General features: G+C 53.9%; 1 protein-coding gene across 3 annotated transcripts in view; it reads left to right on the top strand.

Annotated features, from left to right (window-relative positions):
- The window catches only part of MLLT1 (MLLT1 super elongation complex subunit), a 63,521-nt gene that overhangs the window by 1,481 nt on the left and 38,683 nt on the right, over positions 1-23,357 (top strand). For 2 of the 3 annotated variants that reach the window (XM_029216612.1, XM_029216611.1), the window contains exons 2-3: positions 8,206-8,386; positions 16,415-16,497. In XM_029216612.1, the coding sequence (XP_029072445.1) occupies positions 8,206-8,386; positions 16,415-16,497 (264 nt within the window). Of the gene's footprint in view, positions 1-8,205; positions 8,387-13,012; positions 13,254-16,414; positions 16,498-23,357 lie in introns of those variants that run through there. The other variant, XM_029216613.1, reaches the window with a different exon arrangement.

Below are 23,357 nucleotides of genomic sequence, written 5' to 3'. Positions count from 1 at the left end.
CCAGTCCTGGCGAACCCAAGGCTGTTCTCCTCTTCAGTACCCAAGCCCCTTACCCCTCCCCAAGCCCTGGACCATTGCGACCCCCGACATAGGATCATTTATTTCTTCACCCTCCCCTGCTGCCCCTGCCTTCCAGGGGCTCGAAGCCAGGAGAGGCAGTGTGGGGGCAGTGGGGCTGGCAGCTGAAATCCCCGCTGTTAGGGCACGTTGGGGCATCCCTGGCTGCCGGTGCCACTCAGGCAGCTCTGGCTCGTAAGGTGCTGTGTGGCCGTGGGGTTTCAGGGTTGGGGGGTGGGAGACCTCCCCCCCCCGCCCATCCCAGCCGCCTGGTGGCCCAGGATCACTGAGGCCTGTGCTTGGGGGCACCCTCTCACTGCGATTTCCTTTCAGCCTTGGTGTTGTACCTCTTTCTTGAGAAGTAGGGAATAGTTCATGACAGCTGAATGGGGGATTTCTGCAGAGTGGTGTGAGTTCATTTCCCTTGAAGGGACAGAGCTCGTTGCCTCCGATCTGTATTGAGTTAAGAAACACAACAAAATAAACCTTCAGTGTCCACTTTCAAGGAAGCTGGCCCCTGGGGAAGTCTTGCTGGGCACCCTGTGGGCGTAGAGCATGGCTCCCGCCCCTCACCCCACCCGCCGGGCCCCCCGGGGAAACATCTCAGGCCCAGCTGTGTCCATTCCCCTTGTGATATGTGGCGCCCTGGCTGGTTGGGTGGCTGTCATCTGTATGAGCGGAGCGGTGAGAAGCGGCGGCGTTCTGGGTCGGTGACAGAGGGAGACAGCCGTCCTGCTGGGGGTGCAGGGAGCAGGTGAGCACCCTGGGCCAAAGAGAGGTACCTCGCCACTGCCCAGCGCGGCAGCAGCTAGCACTTGGTGGCTATTTAAACTTAAAAGTACGAGAACGAAAAAGTCAGTTCCTCAGTTGCACCACCCACATTTTAATTGCCCGGGAACCACCACTCCTGAGGTGCCGGCCACCTCATTGGGTAGCACGAAGAGGCGACCTTTCCATCAGGGCAGAAGGTTCCACTCGACAGCGCTGGTCTGGATCGTTGCACACGTTTTGACAAGTGAAACCGGTCCCAGAGGAAAGCTTGAGCCACCCAGGCGTCTGACTCTTCATCCCAGGCTGTGTTCTCATGCAAATTTGGGAGAGGCCCAGGAGCTCTGTCCCTTCCTTAGGGGGCAGCAGCCCCTGGGGAGGCAGGAGAGAAGGGGCGGGGGAAACGCTGTGAATCCAGCAGAGTCAGCCTTCTCTGTCTCCCCCATGATGCCCCAAACCTGTGAATGCCTCAGTATGATGGGAAACAACGGGGCTTCCCCCGCTCGCCCAGGCCCGCTCGCTCTGGGAGACTTTGGTTCTCTTGACCTTCCTGTTGTGTTCTCTAGAACTTGCAGGCCCAGCTGAGAAGGGGGATTCTGCATTTGGCTCTGGCTCCCGGGAAAATGTCATTCTGGTACCCTTTGCCTTGACCACACCCCCATCTGTTTGATCCCTTGACCTGTAGCCTGTACTTACACGTCTGTCGTCTGCGGGATTTGTATTTTTTTTTAGGGGGGACGTGGTGATGTATTTTTGGGGGGCAGGTCTTTGCTCACGCAGGGGTCATGGCTGGGAGCCATGTGATTTATCTCCAAGGATGGTGGGGAAGGAATGGGCGTGGTTACAGACTGAGCAGCTGCTGAAAAGATGGAAAGGAGGCTGGGAAGGGAGCCTCAGGGGGCGGGGGGTTGCCTAGGGAGCTGGAAGTGGTATCAGCGTCTGGGGAGTCCTGTTCCCCAAAGGACCAGGGAGTCCTCCCTTCACAAAAGCATTGGGCCTGGCTGCGAGGTGGGCAGCCGACCCGCTGAGCCACATGGTTGAACTGACGCTGACTCTTCATCTCCAAAGTTTGGATTTGAGAACAGCTGCCTGTGACCATACTCTGCTGTTGCAGAAGGGAGGTTTGTTTCTCACGGGGAAGGCCCATTTCACGGATGTGCAAACGCAGGCCCAGGACAGCCCTGCAAGGAGTCGAGGCCTGGTGGGATGCTTAGGGAGTGCTCGCTCTTCCCCCAGACCTTGCATAGAGAACCTCAGGACTGTGCAGAGTGCTAATGAGGGGGTGATGGGGTCCTCCCCCACCTGGCTCTGAAGCTGTCACAGCAGGTCGATGCCAGGTTTTAAAGTTGTGAAGCAACTTGTTGTAAAGTGCTTGAGAGCGGGGACCAGAGTTCTGCTCCCCTTTGGGTCCCTCGTAGTTTCTAATGCGAAGATTTGCACTTAGCTTCGCCAACTGTTGGTTAAATAAAAGTGACTAGGAATCACTGCCTTTGTCACCAGGCCCACCTGGCCTGGTGACAGATGCCTTTATTGGGCTTGTTCGTGTTCAAGATCTCCCAAGACTGCTCTCTGGAGAACTCTGGGGATGGCCGACGCATCATCTCCATGTCTGTGTGCGTTTCCTACATGTTTAATGCATATCCTGTCCCAGGCCTCCCTGGTGGGCTGGTAGGGGTGAGGCTTCCCAGCAGCCTGACAGCCCTAAAGATTGTGGGTGTATCTGCACACCCTCACGGTCTGCACACTTACCTTAGAGAGTTTCCAGAGGCACATTCATTGAGCCCCTTCTTGTCCCTTTGTCATTAACCTGGTGCCCTGGGTCAGAGAATTGAGGCCGGATGGAGCCCTAAAAGAGTGTAGGGGCAGCCACCAGCCCCCGTGGGCCAGCCGTTAGAGGGCCAGGGCCTCCTGCGGCTGTCCTGAGAGGTCCCAGCCTCCGGGCAGGCAGGCTCCACTTGAGAGGATTGTCTCAGAGGGACGGCCGTCCTCTCCCTGTCTTGTGCTCTGATTCAGTGGCTGCTCCCGGGAGCCCCCCGCTGGGTCTAGAGGGAGAAAGTTCTGTGAAGAGCGCTTACTTCGGGCTTGTGTGGCTGCCGCTCTGTGGGCCCAGCCCCTGTCCCCCTTTGTGGGTGTGTGGACCACGTTGCCAGTGACCCTGCTGGGTGTCATCAGACTTGGCAAAATCGTCCCAGGCTGATCAGGGAAAAGACCCCTGGGTGCTTCCTCCTCCTGGGAGGGGAGGGGATTGCGCATCTGAGGGAATTAGCTGCAGTAGCCAGACTCCAGGCCTAATTAGGCCACTTGGTAAAGTGGGAATTCCCGGGGTGGGGGGACGGGGGGGGCATCTGGTAAAGAGAATTCCCACCAGAAGATCCGGGGAAATCTTACAGATACACTTGTTGAAGACCTGTCTCCTGGGGCCGGGCTGAGGGCAGGGTTCGAGGGATGTGGGAAGGATCCCGGGAAGCGAGGGCTGTGAGGCCGGCAGGGCTGTTGACACCAGGCTGGCTCTGTCTCTGCTGGGTGGGGCCTCCCCTTCCACACCTGCAGGGGTCTGTGCTGGCTGATCCGTCTGCCTGGCTCGCAGGACTTAGGATTCTGGCCCTTGGGTTCCAAGTGCCTGCCGCCAGTTGGCCTGGAGCGAGGGCAGTGCCCAGCGGAGGCCCTCAGCCCGAGCTTAACTGTCCCTAGATGGCCCTGGGAGCCCTCGTGCCACTCCGTCTCATCTCAGGTCTTAGGGACGATTCCCCAGAGGTAGAATAGTTAACCCTTTCTGGAGCAGCCTGGAAAGTGCCCCTTTGTTCTGGGCTTTTGTGGGGGCAGTGGGTGGCGAAGTGGCCCTCAAGATGCTGGGACGTGGCAGTGACCAAGGCCGGGCCCTCCCTCTGGAGGCTCTGCGAGGGGCCTCCCAGCAGCTGCGGGGCAGGTGAGGGACGTCATTCCAGGCAGCGCGGACTTTTTTTTTTTTTTTTTAATTTATTAGTTTTTCTTTTTTCATTTTTTTTTTGGCTGCATTGGGTCTTCGTTGTTGCACACGGGCTTTCTCTAGTTGCGGTGAGCAGGGGGGCTACTCTTCGTTTCGGTGTGTGGGCTTCTCATCGCGGTGGCTTCTCTCGTTGCGGAGCACGGGCTATAGGTGCATGGGCTTCAATAGTTGTGGCACATGGGCTCGGTAGTTGTGGCGCACGGGCTTAAGTTGCTCCGTGGCATGTGGGATCCTCCTGGACCAGGGCTTGAACCCGTGTCCCCTGCATTGGCAGGCGGATTCTTAACCACTGCGCCACCAGCGAAGTCCAGCTCGGGCTTATTAATCCAGCCAACAGCGAGCCTCTCCAGCAGGCACCCTTCCTGGAGAAGCAGCTGACTGATCTGCTTCAGTTCTCCAGTTCTGCTGGACAGGGAAGGAGTCCAGGTGGAGTAAGGAAGGAGGGGGCAGAGCCTGCAGAGGTGGAATTGTCGGAGGTGGAATTACCGTGACTCGCCGAGTCGGAGTAGTTGGCCAGGGCTCAGCTTTACTTGCCTCCGCTTCGGTGTAGCTTGAGTGTCCTACGGAATCAACAATTTCTTTTCTAATATAGTGTCCCCAGATCTGTGATATTCCACCATCTTTACTTCTTAGAAGATTCCAGCATTCAGGGGAGACTTCTTCTGTGTGCACTGGCGTATGCAGTCATTGGCACCTGGGGTCTGGGGGTGTCGGGACTGAGCTGGCGCTGGCCCCTGAGGCAGAGATGCCGCCTGGGCGGAGCTTTGGGCACGGCCCACCGGCTGCAAAGATTACCCATCGCGCTTCAGAACCTTCCTGTTTACTTTGGCCTCTGGAGCGTCTTTTTGGCGCTTCCATTTTCCCCCTCGGATGGAACTGTGGTCTTCCCTTCTTTCACAATCACTGCTCTGCCGGGCTTGCTCATGTGCCCTGGGTAGGAACCCCACGTGATGAGAAATGCCGGGAAGGCAGCTGGGGTTGGAGCAGGGTTGTTAATCTCCGGATTGGTGAACAGCAGAATCTGAGGGGGCATCTCATCACCTAGGAGTTAACTCGAAAGTATTGATACCAGAAGCCATTCAACAGTGTCCTGTTGTCATTGTGATTATGTGGATCTGGTTTCCCATAATCCAGGGATTGTCTCCCGACTCCTCAGTGTGAAAACAGGTCAGAGAGAAAAGCAGAGTTCGTTACACACCCGTAAGTGTATGGGGCGATTATGGCCTATTTGGGATCATGTAAATATTGTTGGGTGTTGTTTATCTTGAACGTTGTCCATAAGCAGCGTTCTGCGGATAGAAGCTTGTGGTTGATTCGAGCATGACTTGTTTATCCAGACGTCCAGGCCTTTTCTCCAGCTGTCAGGGGGGTATTTCCCCCCAAATGTCCCCACCCCCCCACCCTCGCTCCACCCACCCGGGCTCCATGGGCATCATCACAGCCACCCAGCTGCCTGGTCGCCTGTCTCTCCATCTGCATCCGCCCTTGGGTCCTCCCAGTTCTCCTGTTTCAGGCTCCTTTTCCAGCCACTCCCTATGGTTGCCTCCCAGCAGGCTTGTTGTTGTTGGTGTGTCTGTCCTTTTTGCCTTCAGCCCAGACTGTGTACACAGTTGCTGGGGTGCTTTATCACTTAGATGCTGTTTCCTCCAATCCGTCACCTGCGTACGGTTGGCTGTCATTTCTCTAGTGTGGAATCTAAATGCTCCATCCGGATCCCCACCCCTCCCCCGAGGGGACCGGTCCCGGGGCTCTCTGCTCTTTTCCCAAGCAGCCCCACGGGGACTGTCGTCCTGTGCCGGCGGGGTGGGGGTCTCCTGCCCTGTTTTTACAGTTGTCTCACTAAGTACCCACTGCCTCCTGCCAGTCCATGCGTCAGGGCCACCCTGTCCTTATCTGTCACCTTGGCCCTTCCCTCTTGGAACAAACGTACCACTTAGAGCTCACTGATCTAGGAAGCCTCTCTGGTTTAATCCAGTGTTGATGCCTCGTGCAGCGTGATTCCAGGATAGAGGTTAAAAGGACGGGTGGGGTGTGGCCCTGGGGGAGACAGCAGTGAACAGTCAGGAGCAGGGTCGGGATGAAGTGGCACAGCGGAGTTGGTTGTACACAGACTGCTGTGGAGACCAGGGTCTGGTTGGTTTCCGGTGTGGATCTATCAGAAGGGGCTCTGGAGAGAGTAGCACTTGAGCCAGGGCTTAAGGGACAAGTGGCATTCCAATCAGAGAGAAGTGAGTTAGGGCGCCCCCAGCTGTGGGCCGGAAGGAGCAGAGGTGGATGGGAGTGGACGTTCCCAGTATGTTTGGGGATGGCTGGTGTCTGACTGAGTTGGGATGCAGGGTGTGTGCGTTTTCCTGTGCTTCCTCGGTTCTCAGCCTCTAAGGCCTGGCCAGAACTTGGCAGCATCTTCTTTGTGCACGAGCATGTGTGTGTGCACGTACAGGGGACTGCAGCGCGGGAAACTTGCACGGCTCTGCGACATACTCTCTGATCTTGGGTGAAAGCATGGTAAACGAGGAATACCCCAGACTTGAGGAAGCACAGGTGCGAGATGGGAGGTATGCTGAGGCCTGCGGACTCGATTCTGACCGAGAGCGGCGGGCCATGCTTTCCCGGCAGTGACCGAGCAGCGAGGGGTGGAAGAGTGGGGAGTACGCCGGTGGTGGGTCTGAACAGGGTTTTGGAACCCAGAGAAGAGGCAGGTCCTGGAGGGACTGTGGCCCCAGGGGTGCCTGGGGTCCAGTGGTGAGAAAGAGAGTGCAGAGGGAGGTTTCTGGTCTGGGCCTGGGCTGTTGAGCCCGACAGGGGAGTTTCCTTCCGGATGCGTGGGATGCAGGCCGCTGGCCCGCTTGTCCCTCGTTATCTCAATACTTCGGAGCAAGTGTCCACTTGGCCTCTGCTTTCTTTGCAACGTTCTTGATTTTGATACTAGGTGTCAGGCTGTATCTCTGTGAAGTCCAGAGAGGGTTTTAACAGGCCAGAGCGGATGTGTACAGTGGGTCCCTGTCGGCGGCTTCAGCTGGCCTCGCTGGTGCAAGTTATACGAAGGGTTGGGGCTGCCTGCTTAGCGTGTGTGTGTGGCGGGAGGCCGGCACGAGCTGCTTCCTGTCTCAGGCGAGTGGTCAACATGTGTGTGAGGAGGGCAGCCCGAGGCCGCGGGCCCACCTGCACCTGTCCCCAGCTGGCTTCACACTTGCCCCCCATTCTCACTGTGAACTGCTGTTCTGCTTTGAAAACAAAGCCAGCGTTTGTGCAGGTGACTCGGGTGACCCCAGGGGCCTCTGTTTTCCAGGAGGCACTCTGTGGGATGATGGAGAATGAAAATGCTTTAATCAAGGATGGCAGGATGGCACACTGGCCAAGGGAGTGGCCTTTGGGTGACACACACACACCTGGGCCTGAATCTCCCTACAACTCAGCCGCCTCGTGTGTGCCACTCAGCAGCTCACTCTTGGAGCCTTGGTTGCCTCATTCGTAGAACGAGGTACAGTCTGCCCTCCGGATCCGTGGGTTCTGCATCCACACATTCAATCAGTTGTGGATCGAAAATATTCGGGAAAACGATTCCCGAAAGTGCCAGTAAGCAACCCTTGAATTTGCTGTGCCCCAGCAACTATTTACATAGTACTTACATGCAGTTACAACTATTTACCTAGCATTTACGTTGTACGAGGTATTATAGATGATTTAAAGTATGCAGGAGGATATCCGTAGGTTACATGTAAGTGCTAAGCCTTTTTACCTAAGGGACTTGAGCATCCGTGGATTTTGGTATCCTCGGGTCCTGGAAGCGATCCCGCATGGGTACTGAGGGGCGACTGCAGTGGCACCACGGGTCACGCTGCTGTTTTCCAGGAGATCTTGGTGAGGGTTGCTACTCCGGGCAGGGAGCCATTTGCAGTGAGCCAGTGCAAGAGGAGAGTAGGCAGACTGCTAGCAAGATGATGTCTGATCATGGAGACTGCTGAGAAGACTGTGTCAATAAAGAGCCATGGGGTGGTGGTGGGTGCTTTCAGGTTGGGTGGTCAGGGAGGGCTTCTCTGAGGAGGTGACAGTCAAGCCGAGACCTCGGTGACAGGATGGAGCCAGCCGTGGGGAGGCCTGGGGGAGAGCATCCGAGGCAGTGGGAACCACAGGTGCCAAGGCCCTGGGGCAGGGTGGGGAGGAGGCGCGGGGGGCCCCCGTGGGCCTCCTGGGGAGCGAAGGCATGCACAGCCGTCTGGGCCCCGCCCACCTGAGCACGTGCAGGCTCCTGCTCCTGTGAACGCGCTGCCCCTTCGCGGACTCCCTTCACTTACAAGCTCTGTAGGCCGCGGGGGGCCAGGGGGAGGGCACGGCCTGCAGCACCCTGCCCTGGGCTCTGCGTTGACCCTGTGCCCGCCTCTCTCTCCCTGCAGTGCACTGTCCAGGTCAAGTTAGAGCTGGGACATCGTGCCCAACTACGCAAGAAGCCCACCACAGAGGGCTTCACGCATGACTGGATGGTGTTTGTCCGCGGCCCTGAGCAGTGTGAGATCCAGCACTTCGTGGAGAAGGTGGTCTTCCGGCTGCACGACAGCTTCCCCAAGCCCAAGCGTGGTGAGTGTCCCCACTCTGGCCGCCTGCCCTCTCCCTGGGGAGCAGGTGGCCTGTACCCCGCAGCCCGAGGCGAGAGCTCGCCCTCCACACAGGGCCTCCACCATCCCTTCTGCTTCTCCCTCGGCCGCGGAGTTGGCTGTAGGGAAAACCCAGCGGAGGTGGTGACAATATCTTGTGTCATCACTTAGACTCAGGCTCTGAGAAGCTTCCAGAGAATGTAGCCCTGTGGTTGAGGGTGGGAAGGGCGACTTACACCCCCTGGTGAGTAAGCAGGAAGCTGCTTACTGGGCCCACGTTGGAGGAGAGATGCCCTTTAGAGAGCCCGTGGTATGTGGGGCAAAAGCAGAAAAGGCTTGCGTTTCGCCGCTGCCTCCTCCCTGGCTCCACCCCTCAGAGCGCCCGGCCATCTGCGAAGTACAGGGTGACATGCGGCCCGGCTGTCTCACGGGGCGGAGAGCCGGGAACTCACCGAGGGCGCCCGATCAGAGACCACTTCCTGGGGAATTTGGAGCGAAGTTGGAGGCGATGTTGGGAGCTCTGTGGGGGCCGGGCCCTGTCTCCTGTTTTTACCATTCGGTCCCCATGTGAAGCCCAGCCCGTCACAGGGGTCTTGAAAATAGTTCTCGAATGGATGCGTTGATAAAGGAACAAAGGACTCTGTGCTCGGAAAGGGCTTCAGGGCTGGGAGAGCCGTTGCTGGGCTGCTGCCCCCTCTACCCGCAGTAGGTGGGCCAGGGGGCCGGGGGTCATGCTGTGACAGCATGGAGCCTCGGGTGGAAGCAGGAGCCCGTTCCGGGACCTGCTGGGGGCCTGGGCCTGGGCCGGCAAGTGTCTTACTGTCCAGTGGGGAAGTGACGTGTGTTACAGGAGTAGAAACTCCTGGTTCAGAAGTAACTCGAGATTCTTTTTCTTCTGGATTCTTCCATCAGCTTTCCGCTGTTCCTTTTCCTTCGTTTCTCCTTTCCTGAGTCTTCAGCTTCTCTCCCTTTTTCAGTCTCTGAGCCTCTTGGAGAGAGCCCATCTGGTTCCTGGCAACAGCAGGTATCTGTAAAGCACCTGCTAATAATAATAGTAGTAATACATGCCACTTATCAGGCACATCCTGCTCACAAGCTCTTTTCGTTCACCCCGCGACCCTCTTTTACAGATGGGGAAGCAAGCTCAGGGGGCCAGGTAAGCTGCCTGTGCTTTAAAGCAGGGGTCTATGCTCTGTGGGCTGGATATGCCCGTTTTTCTTGGCGCTTGGTCACGCCTGTTCATTCGGGGGGAGCCCGTGGTCGCTGTGCCCGGACGCAGAGCAGAAGCCGGGCTGCCCCCTCCTGGCCCAGGTGCCTGCTTTCCCAGACAGCTGCCCCTGCGGTTCCTTCACCACCGCCCTCTCCCGTCCCTCCCTTTCTCTCCGGGAGGGGCCTCAGATGGTGACTCCTAGCCACTTTTCAGCTGCTGGTTTCATCTTCCTCCCCTCCGGTCCTTAACCAAGCAGCCGCTAGAAGTAACACTCAGAGCGGCCTACGTTTGTCCTGCCCTCGCTCTGTGCTGTGCGATGCAGGGAGCCCCCCAGGATCCCCTCCCATATCTAGATGTGGAAACTGAGGTCCTGAGAGGCCCAGTCACCTGTTTGTGGTCACGAGGAAGTGGCACATTCTCTGAGCTCCCGATGTCTGAAACGTGGGTTTTGAGTGAAGCGCACTCTTTTGAAGTGTCATTTTGCAGGCAGAGTTTCAGTAGGTGAATCGTGCATGTTTGCAAAGTCTGTGCGGCCTGTACACAGAGGGCACCTGCGTCACGTGTATCGAATGGTAAATGCTCACTCGCCATTTGCTTAGTGGTCAGTGAAAAACAGATCAGGTGAAGCAGCCAGTGAATTTCTTATAGGGCTCCAGCCTCTGAAATTATACTTTATGTGCTTAAGAAGTATCTTTTACACCAAAATATGCACCCGTAACAGACCCAGCAGAGATGTGCCAGATGGGATGTTCCCACCTCCCAACTCATCAGTGGTGGTATCACCCCAGGGGCAACATTTCTAGGCCTTTCTGGGTCGTGTCCTTTCTTAACACCTTAAAGCAGTAAAAGCAAATTTGCTTCTTATCTCTAGATTTTTCACATTTGTTTATTAACTTACTAGCGTGAAGGGTTAGACTTTCTCCTAAGCTTCTCCCCCTTTCATCCCCGACAATTGAGGGGTTTGTGTCTGGCCATATAGTTTGCTGCTGTATCCTAAGTAATACTTAGGTGCTTCCTAAGTATTCGTTGAGAGAACGAATGCATTCTTTGATGCTGTCAACTTTGGCCAAGGTCTCCTGACTTTCCATTTAGGAAGAGAAGGGCAGGAGCACCCCGTCTTCCTTGAACCTTACACCCCTCCCTCTGGGAGCTACACTTGACTTCGTTAAGGTTGCTCCACTCCAGGATTAGAGATTAAGTCTAGAAGTTGGTAGCTGGCAAAGGGCACTGACCGTAGTGACTCTCTCCATTGTCGGGCTGGTCGGGATCCTCTCTGAACTCTGGGCCACTCCAAAGAGAACGCTCAAGCTCATGTCAAGGTCAGATGGGCTCTTTTTATCATCCTTGGTTAAAATTTGGCCCCGTTTACTGCGCTTCATATTTGGCCCTTTGCTTCTCTTCCCATCCTTGCACTGTGTCTTTTTCATCAAAGGTGCTTTGCCTTTTTTCCATCCTCCCAGCATTTCATTTATTCAGTGGAGTTTTTTCCCCTTCGAAATATTTCATTCTGGTCTCTTCCTCCTCTAATCAGAACTGGCTCCTCTTTAGCCATCACGCTGGGACTTTCCTTTACTTTTCTCCTGGGGGGATTTACCTAATACCCTTATGTTTTGGTTTATTTTCCTGTTTTACTAGAATAATTTCTCAAGAAGTTTCCCAGGAGATTAATTACTGAAGCAATTTCCAAAGAAAGGTGTGTGGGGAATAAACTCCCTGACTCCTAGCGTATTTGAAGTGCCCTTGTTCTGTTCCCACACTTGAATAGTAGTCTAGTTGGGTGTAACGTTCTAGTTGGAGAATTACTGTCACTTAGAGCTTTGGAAGTGTCGCTTCTTTGTCTTCTGAGAAGTCTGGTGCTATTGGGTTCTTGTTCTGTTGCAGATGACCTGTTTTTTAGTTTTTTGTTTTGTCTTTAGAAGGACTTAAGATGGTTTTTATGACATTGTTTCTGGGGTCTTTTTTGGTTGTGTGTTTGTTCATCATGTTGGACATGTGGTGTCCTTCATTTTATTTTATTTATTATTATTATTTTTTAAAATATTTATTTATTTGGCTGTGCTGGGTCTTAGTTGCGGCATGCTGGATCTTCGTTGCTGTGTGAGGGATCTTTGTTGCCGCATGTGAGCTCTTTTAGCTGTGGCATGTAGGATCTAGTTCCCTGACCAGGGATTGAACTTGGCCCCCTGCGTTGGGAGCGTGGAGTCTTAACCACTGGGCCACCACGGAAGTCCTGGTGTCCTTCATTTTAGCTTCTATTTCTTTGACAATTTCTTTCCACCTATTTAATTTCTTTTTTCGCATTCTAGGATGCTTATTACATAACTTCTCTATGTTTAAGTCTTTTCATCTGTAAAATGGGAACAACTGCAGCTGCCTCACAGTGTTGTTGCGAGGATTAAATGAGTTAAATGTGTTAAGTGCTGAGAATACTGCCTGGCATACCGTAGGAGCTTTATGAATATTAGCTGCTGTTGACATTTGTTTAATCTGCTGAGTTGTTTTTGCACCTTTCACCCTTTAAAAAAAATGTCTTTTTGCTCTACATTCTGGGAGATTCCATCGGCTTTATTTTCTGGTCTTTCTGTTGAATTAAAAAATTGTAAGTACTATATTTGTACTAAGGTCTAAGAGCCCTTTCTTACTCTCTAATTTTCCTCTTTAAAAGTATTTTGTTTTCATTTGTTGAGCAAGTCTTGCATCTGAGGGCATTGACTCTAGGTTTTTGTTTTTGTTTTTGTTTTCCTTTTCCCAAGTTCTCTTGTGGTCCCCAAAGTATTCCTGTTTCTTTGGCCTCTTTCCTCCAAGTGGGAACTCTTACCGAGTGCTCTGTTCAGGGCAGGATGGGTTCGCTTTACCAGCGGTTTCTGGTTAGGGACGTGGGTCCCCCAATTTCCTGAATGAGAAGGGCCTGACTCAGGGGGTGGGCTGGGGGAAGGTCGCAGGAGGGATACCCAGGGCTGTTGTTCCAGTCACAGCCGCTCTGTTTGGCTTTTTTTTTTTTTTTTTAATAACTGCTTTACTGAGGTATGAGTCACACATGATAAAATTCACCCTTAATGTGTACGATCCTCGTGTCTATTGTGTTCATACAGTGGCTCAACCATCACCTCTCTCATTCCAGAACGTTTTCATCACCCCAAGAAAAACCCCTAGCCACCCGCTCCCCACCCCCGCCCCCCACTGCACCTGCAGATGCCCTAGCCCAGGCCTCCCGGGGCTCAGGCCCCCCCTGCAGCGCCTGTGCCATGTCCCAGGCTGCAGCTTCCTCTTCCTGTTTGCTTGCCCGGCATGCTCTCACCCACTTTCTGCCTTCCAGAAAGTTCTTGACTGCTCACATCGCCTCCCTCCCCGTTACTCTCCCGGCATTATTTGGTTTCCTCCTGGCCTCACTTTGCTTGCCATGGGCCCTCAGGTGGGACGGCAGGCAGGCCGGTGGCGTCTGCTTGGTCTCCCACGTCTGGAAGCCTGTACTCTGGCCCCTGTGCCCCGTCTCTGAACGGATAAGGTGGTTTTCAGCCTGGGAGTGCCCGTCCTCCGAGAGGCCTTTAGAGAGAGATTGAGAAATGCAAAGCAGGGTCCCTTCCCTGAAGGGGTTTGTCGTCTGGTAGAGAGATGAAGATCAGAGGTGACATGAGTGGAAGTAAGTGACCTGGGGGTCAGAGGCCGAGGGAAGCCAGGGCTGTCCCTGCGGGAGGGGGCCCTGACTCGGGCCTTCATGGCTGAGGGGATTCAGACTGGGAGTGGGTGGGGGGAGATGGACATTGGGGTGGAGGGTGCAGGCAGGTCCCCGGTCCCTCCCTCCTCTGCTGGGGGATTGTGCAGCAAGAACAGGCCACCCTTCCTCTCTGCTTCCTCTTTCCTTCCTGGATGCAGGTTAATTCAGCAAGCAAGCAGGTGCCCGGCCCTGTGCGAGGCCGGGGCACATGAGGCAGACTGCAGGACGCTCACAGTGGGGGGGCTTGGGCACTAGGCGGGCAGGGTTCATGCAGGTGGAGAAACCCCCCCTCAGTCTGCTCAAACAGGATCGAGAGACTCGGGGAGAGGCGGGCCGTGACCTGGCCTCCCTGCCCACATTTCTTCCTGTCCCTGGACAGGCCTCTCACTTCAGTAGATGACCTGACAGAGGTGTGACATGTGGCCCGCTCAGCAGTATTTGACAGATACGTAGTGAATGTTTCCAAAAGGCCTGGCCATGGTGCTGGCTCTGGGGGTGTCACACTGCATGAACCGGAGCTCGTGTAGGATTGAGGAAGGTGGAGACAGTAAGCACAAGGAGTGCTGAGACCCAGTGATACAGGACGCTCGGGGCCGGAGGAGGGAACCGCAGCCTGGAACTTGATGGGGGACGGGGGCTGCTGCTCAGTGAAGGGGTCCCGGAGGAAGTGGTCTGTGATCTGAGAGGGGCAGCGTGGCAGGGCTGGTGAGAGATGAGCCTGGAGGGCATGGAGCCCCGTGCAGGCCCCCTGGAGTGGCTGGAAGTTGGTCCTGAGGGCAGTGAGGAGCCGTCAGGGGACACAGATCTGTGATTCAGAGGGGTCCTTCCCGCGACCCCTGCAGAAGAGGCCTGGGAGCAAGCCTGAGGCAGGCCGGCTGGTGAGGGGCTGGAGCGGAGGCTCAGGGCGCCAGGCAGCAGGGTGCAGCCCAGAGATGTTTGGAGGTGGCCTTCACAGCGCTTGGTGGCGGGCGAGCTGTAGGGGCAGGAGGGGCTGAGGCATCCTCGGGGGAGCGGTGGACAGCTGGGGCCCTGACCTGCACGACGCCGGGAGCCGCGGGCTTCAGAGGGAACGAGGAGGTGTCTTGGGGCGGGCTGCTTCGGGCATGCCCAGCCAGCACCGCCAGGAGGCTCTCCGAGGAGCAGCAGAGTAGGAGCTGGCTCAAATAGGGATTTGGGGCTGAGGTCGACCCCACAGTGTCCCCGGGCTGCCTGGGCCACCGCCCATTGACCCAGCCTGCAGGCAGGGGCACTCCTTACTTCCAGGTGGGCTGGCCGTCAGACTGAAGGTGACAGAGCTTACTCCTGGGGACCAGAGGTGTCCCCTTGGCCTCTGGCGTCAGCTGGGCACCTGACATCGTCAGGCGCGGATAGTGGTGGAGCGCATGCACGAATGAGCGAGTGCAGCGTTTGGTAGCAGTAATGACTCTGTGCAGGCCCCGAGGTCAGGTGACAGTGCTCAGGGCGCTCAGCCGAGGCAGCCGGGCTACTGCTGCCCCCACGGGAGGCTATGCTGCAGGGGCGGTGGGTCCTACGGCCCGGTCGGGACGGCCCCGCTCGCCCCTGGCAGGGAAGTCCGTCCAGGTGAGCACGCCTCAAGCCCCGGTCTGTGGGGACTGGAGCCTGAAGCGCAGGCTGAGCCCTCCTGGGGGGCGTGGGGGGAGCGGGAGCTGGGCTTGGAGGGCAGGTGGCTGGCGCAGGGGCAGGGGGAGCCCCTGGGGCCGGCTTACCCGCCAGTCCGCGCAGCTCGCTGGAGCCCCGCCCCTATGGTTTGCAGAACGGGGTCCTGTGCAAGGCTGTCCAGCCAGCCCTGGCCTTGAGGGTCCCCAGTTACTCTAAACCCACCCCCTCACCAGTTTTGTTTGCGCAGATAGATGAGACACGTGAGATATTTGAGGTATATGATATTTTAAATGATTTTTTTTAAGAAAAATCTTACAAGGTTTTAATTTTTAAAAAGTCATGTTTCTTTTTTAAAATTAATTAATTTATTTTTGGCTGTGTTAGGTCTTTGTTTCTGTGCGAGGGCTTTCTCTAGTTGCGCCAAGCGGGGGCCACTCTTCATCGCGGTGCGCGGGCCTCTCACTGTTGCGGCCTCTCTTGTTGCGGAGCACAAGCTCCAGACACGCAGGCTCAGTAGTTGTGGCTCACGGGCCCAGTTGCTACGCTGCATGTGGGATCTTCCCAGACCAGGGCTCGAACCCGTGTCCCCTGCATTGGCAGGCAGACTCTCAACCACTGCGCCACCAGGGAAGCCCTAAAAAGTCATGTTTCATTATGTTCCAATGCACTGTTTTCTGGCAATTTCTGGCCCCCTTAAGAATTACAGTACAGACATACGTGTGTAAAGGTTTTAATCGTTGGCAGGATTTTTTCCTATCTCCCGGTCTGGTTGCCTCAGGAGAGGGAGGGGTGGAGGACAAGGGGGATTTGATCTGTACAGTTCTGATTTTTTTTTTCTTACATGCGGAAGAACAATATTGTCACGTTACTTGCATAATGACAGCATACCTGTCAAAACATTGACAGTTCATCCTGGAGGGTGAGACTGCGGGAGATTGTTTTACCTCTATTTTACTGTTCTTCTTAGTTTCTTTCTCCCCCTCCCTCCCTCTCTCATCACTCGTCACCTGGGAATGCTTTGCTTAGGTGCTGAGGTGGGACCCAGGCAAGCCCCTGCTGGGACCGGGCCATCTCCATCTCCATCTCCTGGCGTCCGTGTCCCTGGCCCCAAGCGGGGCCTCAGTGTCCATGTTTGAGTGGGCGATGGCAGGAGGAGGGTACAGCAGAGTGCCTGCCCTGCTGGGAGACCAGGGGCCCCCTGGCCCGGCACCTCGCTGAGCCGCACTGCTGTGCTGCCCTCAGTCGGTTGAACCTGTGTGGCCCGTGGCCGGTGCTGGCTGCACTGCCGTAGCTGGTCTCGTGCCCCTTCCCCAGCGCTCTCCCACCGTGGCACCACGGGGTCACCTTTCTACTGCTCCGCTGCTTCTCTTCCTCTTGACCCCTTTGACATGGAACAGGGCCTGGGGTTTCCCACGCTGGGGGAGCTGGCCTCCTAGTGCTGACAGCGGTTTTCCCTTTCTTTTCAGTGTGCAAGGAGCCCCCCTACAAAGTGGAGGAGTCGGGTTACGCAGGCTTCATCATGCCCATCGAGGTGTACTTCAAGAACAAGGTAGGAGCCCGGGTAGCGGTAAGGAGGATGCACAGCTCACACAAGGGCCAGTGGGACCGGCAGCGCCGGGTGACAGGGTGGATGTTGGCATGTGTAGTAGAGACTGCATGTTGGGCGCCCACGGGAGGAGCGTCGCGCGCATCCCTCCCGTGGTGGCAGGGCTGGGGAGCGGGGCACGTTGCGGCAGCAGGTGGGGGAGTACCGGGGCATGTCGCCATAAGTCATCCTGAAAGTGGCAGGGTCCCCGGCTCAGCTGCCACGTGTTGGGGCGGGGCCAGAGTCTGTGGCCTGTCCTAGAGGGGTTGTCACCTCGCGGGAGGAGGGGCGAAGAACTGGAAGTTATTAGACGTCTGACAGTGGGCTGTTGGGTGGATGCACTTATGCATCTTCTGAACAGAATCTTTGATGACCTTGGGGGAAAGAGCTTTTAATGTTGTTGAATGAGGAAAGCAAGTTATATGTGTGTCATTTATAGAAAAAAGGAATTATATACGTGCAAGATGTTAACAAAGGTAATCTGGGTGGCAGGATCACAGCGGGGTTTTGTATTATTTCTCTCCATATGTATTTTCTAAACATTTACAATGAAAAAATAGAAATAGTCATAGACCGTTCAGGCTGCTGTAACAAAATACTACAGACTGGACGGCTCATAAACAACAGAAATTGTTTGCTCAGCGTCCTGATGGCTGGAAGTCTGGGATCGGGTGCCGCCGTGGTCGGGTGAGGGCTGTCCTCCGTCCTCTGGGTCACAGGCTTCTAGCTGTGCCTTCACAGGGTGGAAGCGGCGAGGGGCCTGGGGGCTCTTTCTGGAAGTGTTAATCCCATTCCTGAGGGCTCCATTCTCGTGACTTAAGACCCTCCCAGCACCATCATGTGGGGGGTGGGAGTCAGCATAGGAATTGGCGGGGGACACATTCAGGCCATAGCTTTTTTTTTTTTTTAAGCCCAGTAACCAACATTTAACAGTTGCCTCCCTGGCAGCGTGCCTCTGCTGATCCTCACAGGTGCCACCAAGCGGCCAGCAGTGACCTTCGCTGGCTCCAAGGTGGCCGGCTGGCCGCTGCTTCTCCACAAGTCCAGCTAGACTGGCTGTGGGCGGCTCTGCCATCTTTCAGGAAGGACATCCCCCTGGGGGGCCCGAGGGTGCCACCACTCACTTAACGAGCCCCTTGCTCTGAGAGCCCGTGGCGTCAGAGGCCTCTGGGGTGGAGCTCAGGTGGGCACCCACGGCCCCCTGAGCACCAAGGGACATCTCAGCAGGTGCGGCTCAGCGGGATTTGGCGGCGGGGCCTGTGGGTCATCCCGAGGCTCTCTGGGCGTCGAGGCCCGAGAGTCCCGGTGACTGGCCACTGTTGAGAGGAGAGCCCAGCCTGTCCGCACGGGTGGGGGATGGATACTGCACCCTGAGGGGGCTGGTGCCCTGCAGCTTAGGGACCATGCTCAGGGAGACCTCCTGCGGCTCCGGGAGCGTGGAGAAGGGGGCGTCCATGTGGGGCGGGGTGCCAGTGCTGGGGTGAGTCCCGGGGCCCCCCGTGGGGAGGCTGTGCAAACGGGATGCTGATTGTAGCCCCTCTGGGTGGTTGGGGAGACAGAGCGAGTCCATTGGGAGGGAGCGCTGAGCTGCGGGTGCCTTGGTATCTGCAGGGTTGGGTGCTGGGTCCGGCGTGGCCCCGTGAGCCCTTTCTCAGGATAAGTGCTGGGTGCTCTCCTGTGCCCTGCGTCCTGTCACTAGAATCCTCTGTTCCTGGTGGGGGCGTTGCCCTCAGGGCTGTAGCGGGCAGCCCTGCGCTGCAAGGCCCATCGCGGGAAGGGGTGCAGGTCCTGTCACGGGTCCTGTGGGGTGCGTGTGCTGTGCCAGGCGCTCTGCTGAGCGGTGCTTATTACTTAGTATCCGGACAGGCCCCAGAGGATGGTGATCTCCCCAGTCTGGATGAAGGGGCACCTGGATGCCCAGTTGTGTGGGCAGGGCTGCACCATGATTGGCGGAGCTGGGGTTTGGACCAGCAGAGCGTGTGTTCACACATGCGCACCCATTGCTTCAATACCCGAGACAGGCGTGACCCGGGATGACAGCTCCTCATGAATTCTGTTGTTTACTTGCTTCTGGGTGACAGGGACAGTATTGTTTTATGTATCGTATGGTACAGCTGTTGTCTAAATGTGGGTCCCTGTTGAGGGACGTGTGTGGAAAAGTGAGTGCCAGTTCATGGCAAAAGCAGCTTCTGTAGGCGTGGGATGCATGTGAACCAGGGACATCGTGAGAGCGTCTGCTGGTGACTTTCCCCCCCTGCCATAGGCAAGGGCTGCCGTTGGCTTTCAGCCCTGCCTTACTGTCCAGCTGTCAGTAAGGTGAGCTGGTCTTTGTCCTGCTAAGAAGAGGCGGGGCAACTGTGGACAGCCCACTTCTCTTGGCCCCAGTTTCTCTGTCCGCGAGATGGGTTCCTAATTGTGTCTGCTGCTCAGGCTGTTGGGAAGATTCGGAGTGATGGAAGTTAGCGTGTGGCCCAGTACCCAGCACAGAGTAAGGGCTTCATCCACGTGTGTCGTTGATGTCACTGCTGGGTCCGCCTGGGTGAGCAGGGTGAGTGGAGCAGGCGACCTCTGAGGCCTTCAGGCCCCAGGATGACATGTGGCCTCTCCGGACAGTGGGGGGATCTGCACCCAGAGCAGAAAGGACACTTTCTCAGACGCGGGATGTTTTCTCGTGTGAGCGTGAGGCGTTCTAGCCTCAGTGGCACTAGCTGGAGAAATTCTGTGTTACGTGGTGTTTGGCGCTAAAACTTATCTGAGGCCACGTTCCGTTTGACCTGTTGGCAGGATGTTCTTTTACAGATAAAGCCCTCCTTTCCCCCAAGCGAAAAAAAGAAGCAGTGTGGGGGGTGGGTCTGCCTGACTTAATAAAAGTAATCTCTGTGTCTTCTTTTTTTTAATACTTTTAAAATATTTATTTATTTATTTATGTGGCTGCGCTGGGTCTTAGTTGTGGCACGTGGGATCTTTAGTTGCCGCACATGGGCTCTTAGTTGCGGCACGTGGGACCTAATTCCCTGACCAGGGGTGGAAACCGGGCCCCCTGCATTGGGAGCGTGGAGTCTTTAGCTACTGCGCCACCGAGGACGTCTGTTGAGCGGTTTTAACTCACATGCTTCTGACTCCAAATGCACGGTGTCCTTCCCAGCACCTCTCCTCCGGCTCTGATTCTCCAGACACCACTGGAGTGCCCAGCAGTTCAGTTCGCTTCTGACACTAGCCACTTGAATTAGCGCAGACCTGCAGATCAGGGGTCAGCCCCACAGGGCTGTCCCCAGTTCAGACGACAGCCACAGGTCTGCGCTGCGCCTCCTGTACTTCTGATGGATCAGCTATTCATCGGGGGTTCCCACAACCCCCTCAGGTTCTGGAATTTGCTGGAACAGCTCACAAAACTCCGATCAGCATTTTACTCCCTGTTTCCGGTTTAGTGTATGGGATGTAATTCAGGAACAGCCAGGTGGGAGAGAGGCAGAGGGCCCGGTGTGGGCAGGAGTGGGCTTCTGGGGCCTCTCCTTCCATGCACCGCCCTCCTGGCACCTCCACGCTCACCTGCCCTCCCTGAGGTCTCCGAACCCCATGTTTAGGGGTTTTATGGAGGCTTCGTTGTGTAGGCATGAGTCAGTCATTGGCCACTGCTGACTGACTCAATCTCCAGCCCTCCCCCTCCCCGGAGCTTGGAGAGGCTGGGAGGGGGGATGAGCTTCTAATCAAGACTTGGTCTTTCTGGGGACCAGTCCCATCCTGAAACCATCTAGGGACCCACCAAGAGCCGCCTCGTTAGAACAAAAGATGCTCCTGTCACCCCGTCACTCAGGAAATTCCAAGACCGGGAACTGAGGACAAATGCCAAATATCTTTCTATGATGCCACAATTGTAAAATAAAATTTTTATTGAGGCGAAATTCACGTAACGTGCAGTTAAGCGTTTTACAGTGTACAGTTCAGTGGCATTTAATGTGTTCATAATGTTACGCAGCCACTCGTCCCCCCGACCCTCATCTCTGGGAGCCTCTAATCTGCTTTCCGTCTATGGATTTGCCTATTCTGGGTATTTCATACAAAACGAATCATACAACATGTGTCTTTTTGTGAGTGGCTTCTTTCACTTAGCATAGTGTTTTCAAGGTTCATTCAAGTTGTAGCATGTGCCAGTACTTCATTCCTTTTTATGGCTGAATGAAATATTCCACGGTATGGAGATACACACGTATATACAGTCGATTCTCGTTACTCGAAATAGCTATGCTCTCTGTAAGGTCACCAGGAACATTGAGTTAGTGAAAACTGAACGGTTGCTACAGGGGGCCTAAAGGGTTAAGTTCCTGCGAGCCTCTGGTCACAGTTTTGTCAGCTGGTGGATGCATAACCTTGTTTCCTGAGTGCTTCTGTTTGAAACCTCCTTATTTACTGTACACTGTTGATTCATTAACATTGAACTCACAGCCCAAGCACCATCATTCATGCCTGAACCAAGCTTGTCCAGCAGACATATTTTCTCTGTAAGGCACATCACAGCCCTCCTGGGCTTGGGAACCCTAGACAGCACTTCAGCACTGTGTGTGGGGCCATTTCAGATGGCAGAAGCACAAAAATTTGGTAAAAATGGCACTACATACGTCGTGAAAAGGCCACTCATTCAGTGTGAGAACTGCACAGGAAGGCCGAGTGCAGCTTGTTTCACAGCAGCCGGGGACGAGCCTGCAGCCAGCTGCTTTCTCACCACGCGGTGCCTGTCTGCAAGTGGACATGAAAGCCACGAGGACTGATTTTGGGTTTATAGGTAATTTTAGTGACTAGCTGAATACAGAAACAGAGAACGCACGAATATTGAAGATCCACTCTGCCACAGTTTGTTTATCCAATCATCTGTTTGTAGACGTCTGGGCTGTTTCCGCCTGCTCGCTGCTGTGACTCATGCTGCTGTGGACGTGCGTGGACGCGTACATGTTTGCGTTCCAGTCTCCAGTTCTGTGGAGCGTATGCCTAGAAGTGGAATTGCTGGGTCATGTGGTAATTCTGTGTTTAACTTTTTTGAGGACCTGGCAAACTCTTCTCTACATATTCCCACCAGCAATGTAGGAGAGTTCCTATTTCTCCCCATCCTCAACAGTGCTTGTTATTTCCTGTTTTTGTTTTGTGGTAGCCATCGAAGTGGATGTGAAGTGGTATCACGTTGAGGTTTTGATTTGCATTCCTTAATGACAGTGGTGTTGAACATCTCACCTGCTGTTGGCCATATATGTATCTTTGGAGAAATGGCTGTATACATCTTTCGCCCATTTTTTTTAATATTTATTTTTTTAATTGTTGTAAGAGTTTTTAATATATTCTGGGTATTAAACTCTTATCGCATGTGTGATCTGCAAATGTTTTCTGCCATTCTTTGGGTTTTTATCACATTCTGATAATGTTCTTTGATACACAGAAGTTTTTAATTTTTATGAAGCTCAAGTTATCTACTTTTCTTCTTCTGTTACACTTTTGGTGTCAAATCTCAGACTCCATTGCCAAATCTGAGGTCATGAAGATTTACCCCTATGTTTCCCTGTACTAGTTTTATAGTTTTAGTTCTTATATTTAGATAGTTGACCCATTTTGAGTTAATTTTTGTGTGTGGGATGAGGTAGGGTCTAACTTCATTCTTCTGTGTGTGATCGTTCCGTTGTCCCCGCACCATTTGTTGAAGAGATTGTTTTCCCCTGTGGAATGGCTTTAGCATCCTTGTTGAATATCAATTGGCCATGTATGGTTGGTTTTATTTCTGGACTCTCTATTCCATTGGTCTTTATGTCTGCCCTTATACTAGTACCATACTGTTTTGATTACTGTAGTTTTGTAGAAAGTTTTGAAATCAGGATATGTGGGTCCTCCAACTTTGGGGGTTTTTGTTTGTTTTTTTTAATATGGTTTTGGTTTTTGTGGGCCTCTTGGGATTACATATGAATTTGACACTTGGCTTTTCCATTTTTGCAAAAAAGGCCACTGAAATTTTGATACAGATTGCATTGAATCTGTAAATACTTTGGAGACATTACCGTCGTAACAATATTGAAGTCTTCCAATCCAAGAACACGGATGTCTTTCTGTTTGATTAGGTCTTCTTTAATTTCTTTCAGAAACATTTTGTACTTTGCAGTGTACAAGTATTTTACTTTCTTGGTTAAATTTATTCCTAGATATTTTACTCTGTTGCATGCTATTGTAAATGGAATTGTTTCCTTAATTTCCTTTTGGAATGTTCATTGCTGGTATATAGAAACATAACTGATTTTTGTGTGTGTTGATCTTGTATCCTGCAACTTTACTGAATCTGTTTATTATCTTTAGTAATTTTTTGTGGCTTCTTTGGGATTTTCTACGTAAAAGATACCTGCAAATGGAGATAGTTTTACTTTTTTCTTCTCAGTTTGGATGCCTTTTTTCTTTTTCTTGCCTCATTGATCTGGCTAGGACTTCAATACAGTGTTGAATAGTAATGATGAAAGTGGTCCTTCTTAGTTTGTTCCTGATCTTTGAGGGAAAATGTTCAGCCTTTTACCACTGAGTATGATGTTAGCAGTGGTTTTTTTCATAAATGCCCTCTATCAGGTTAAGGAAGTCCCCTTTTATTCCTGGTTTACTGAGTGTTTTCATGAAAGGGCATAACATTTTTTCAAACACTTTCTGCCTCTGTTGAGATAATCATGTGGGTTTTTTTCCTTTATTTTATTAATGTGGTATATTACAATGATTGAACCATTCCTGCATTCCTGGGATAAATTTCCACTTGGTTATGTATATAATCTTTTTTAATGTGCTGTTGGATTCGGTTTGCTAGTATTTTT

This window comes from Monodon monoceros, unplaced genomic scaffold (genome assembly GCF_005190385.1).
Source record: "Monodon monoceros isolate NGI ecotype Baffin Bay Population unplaced genomic scaffold, NGI_Narwhal_1 Super_Scaffold_12, whole genome shotgun sequence".
In the NCBI taxonomy this organism is placed as follows: domain Eukaryota; kingdom Metazoa; phylum Chordata; class Mammalia; order Artiodactyla; family Monodontidae; genus Monodon; species Monodon monoceros.
This window is presented reverse-complemented; position numbering and strand designations above follow the sequence as displayed.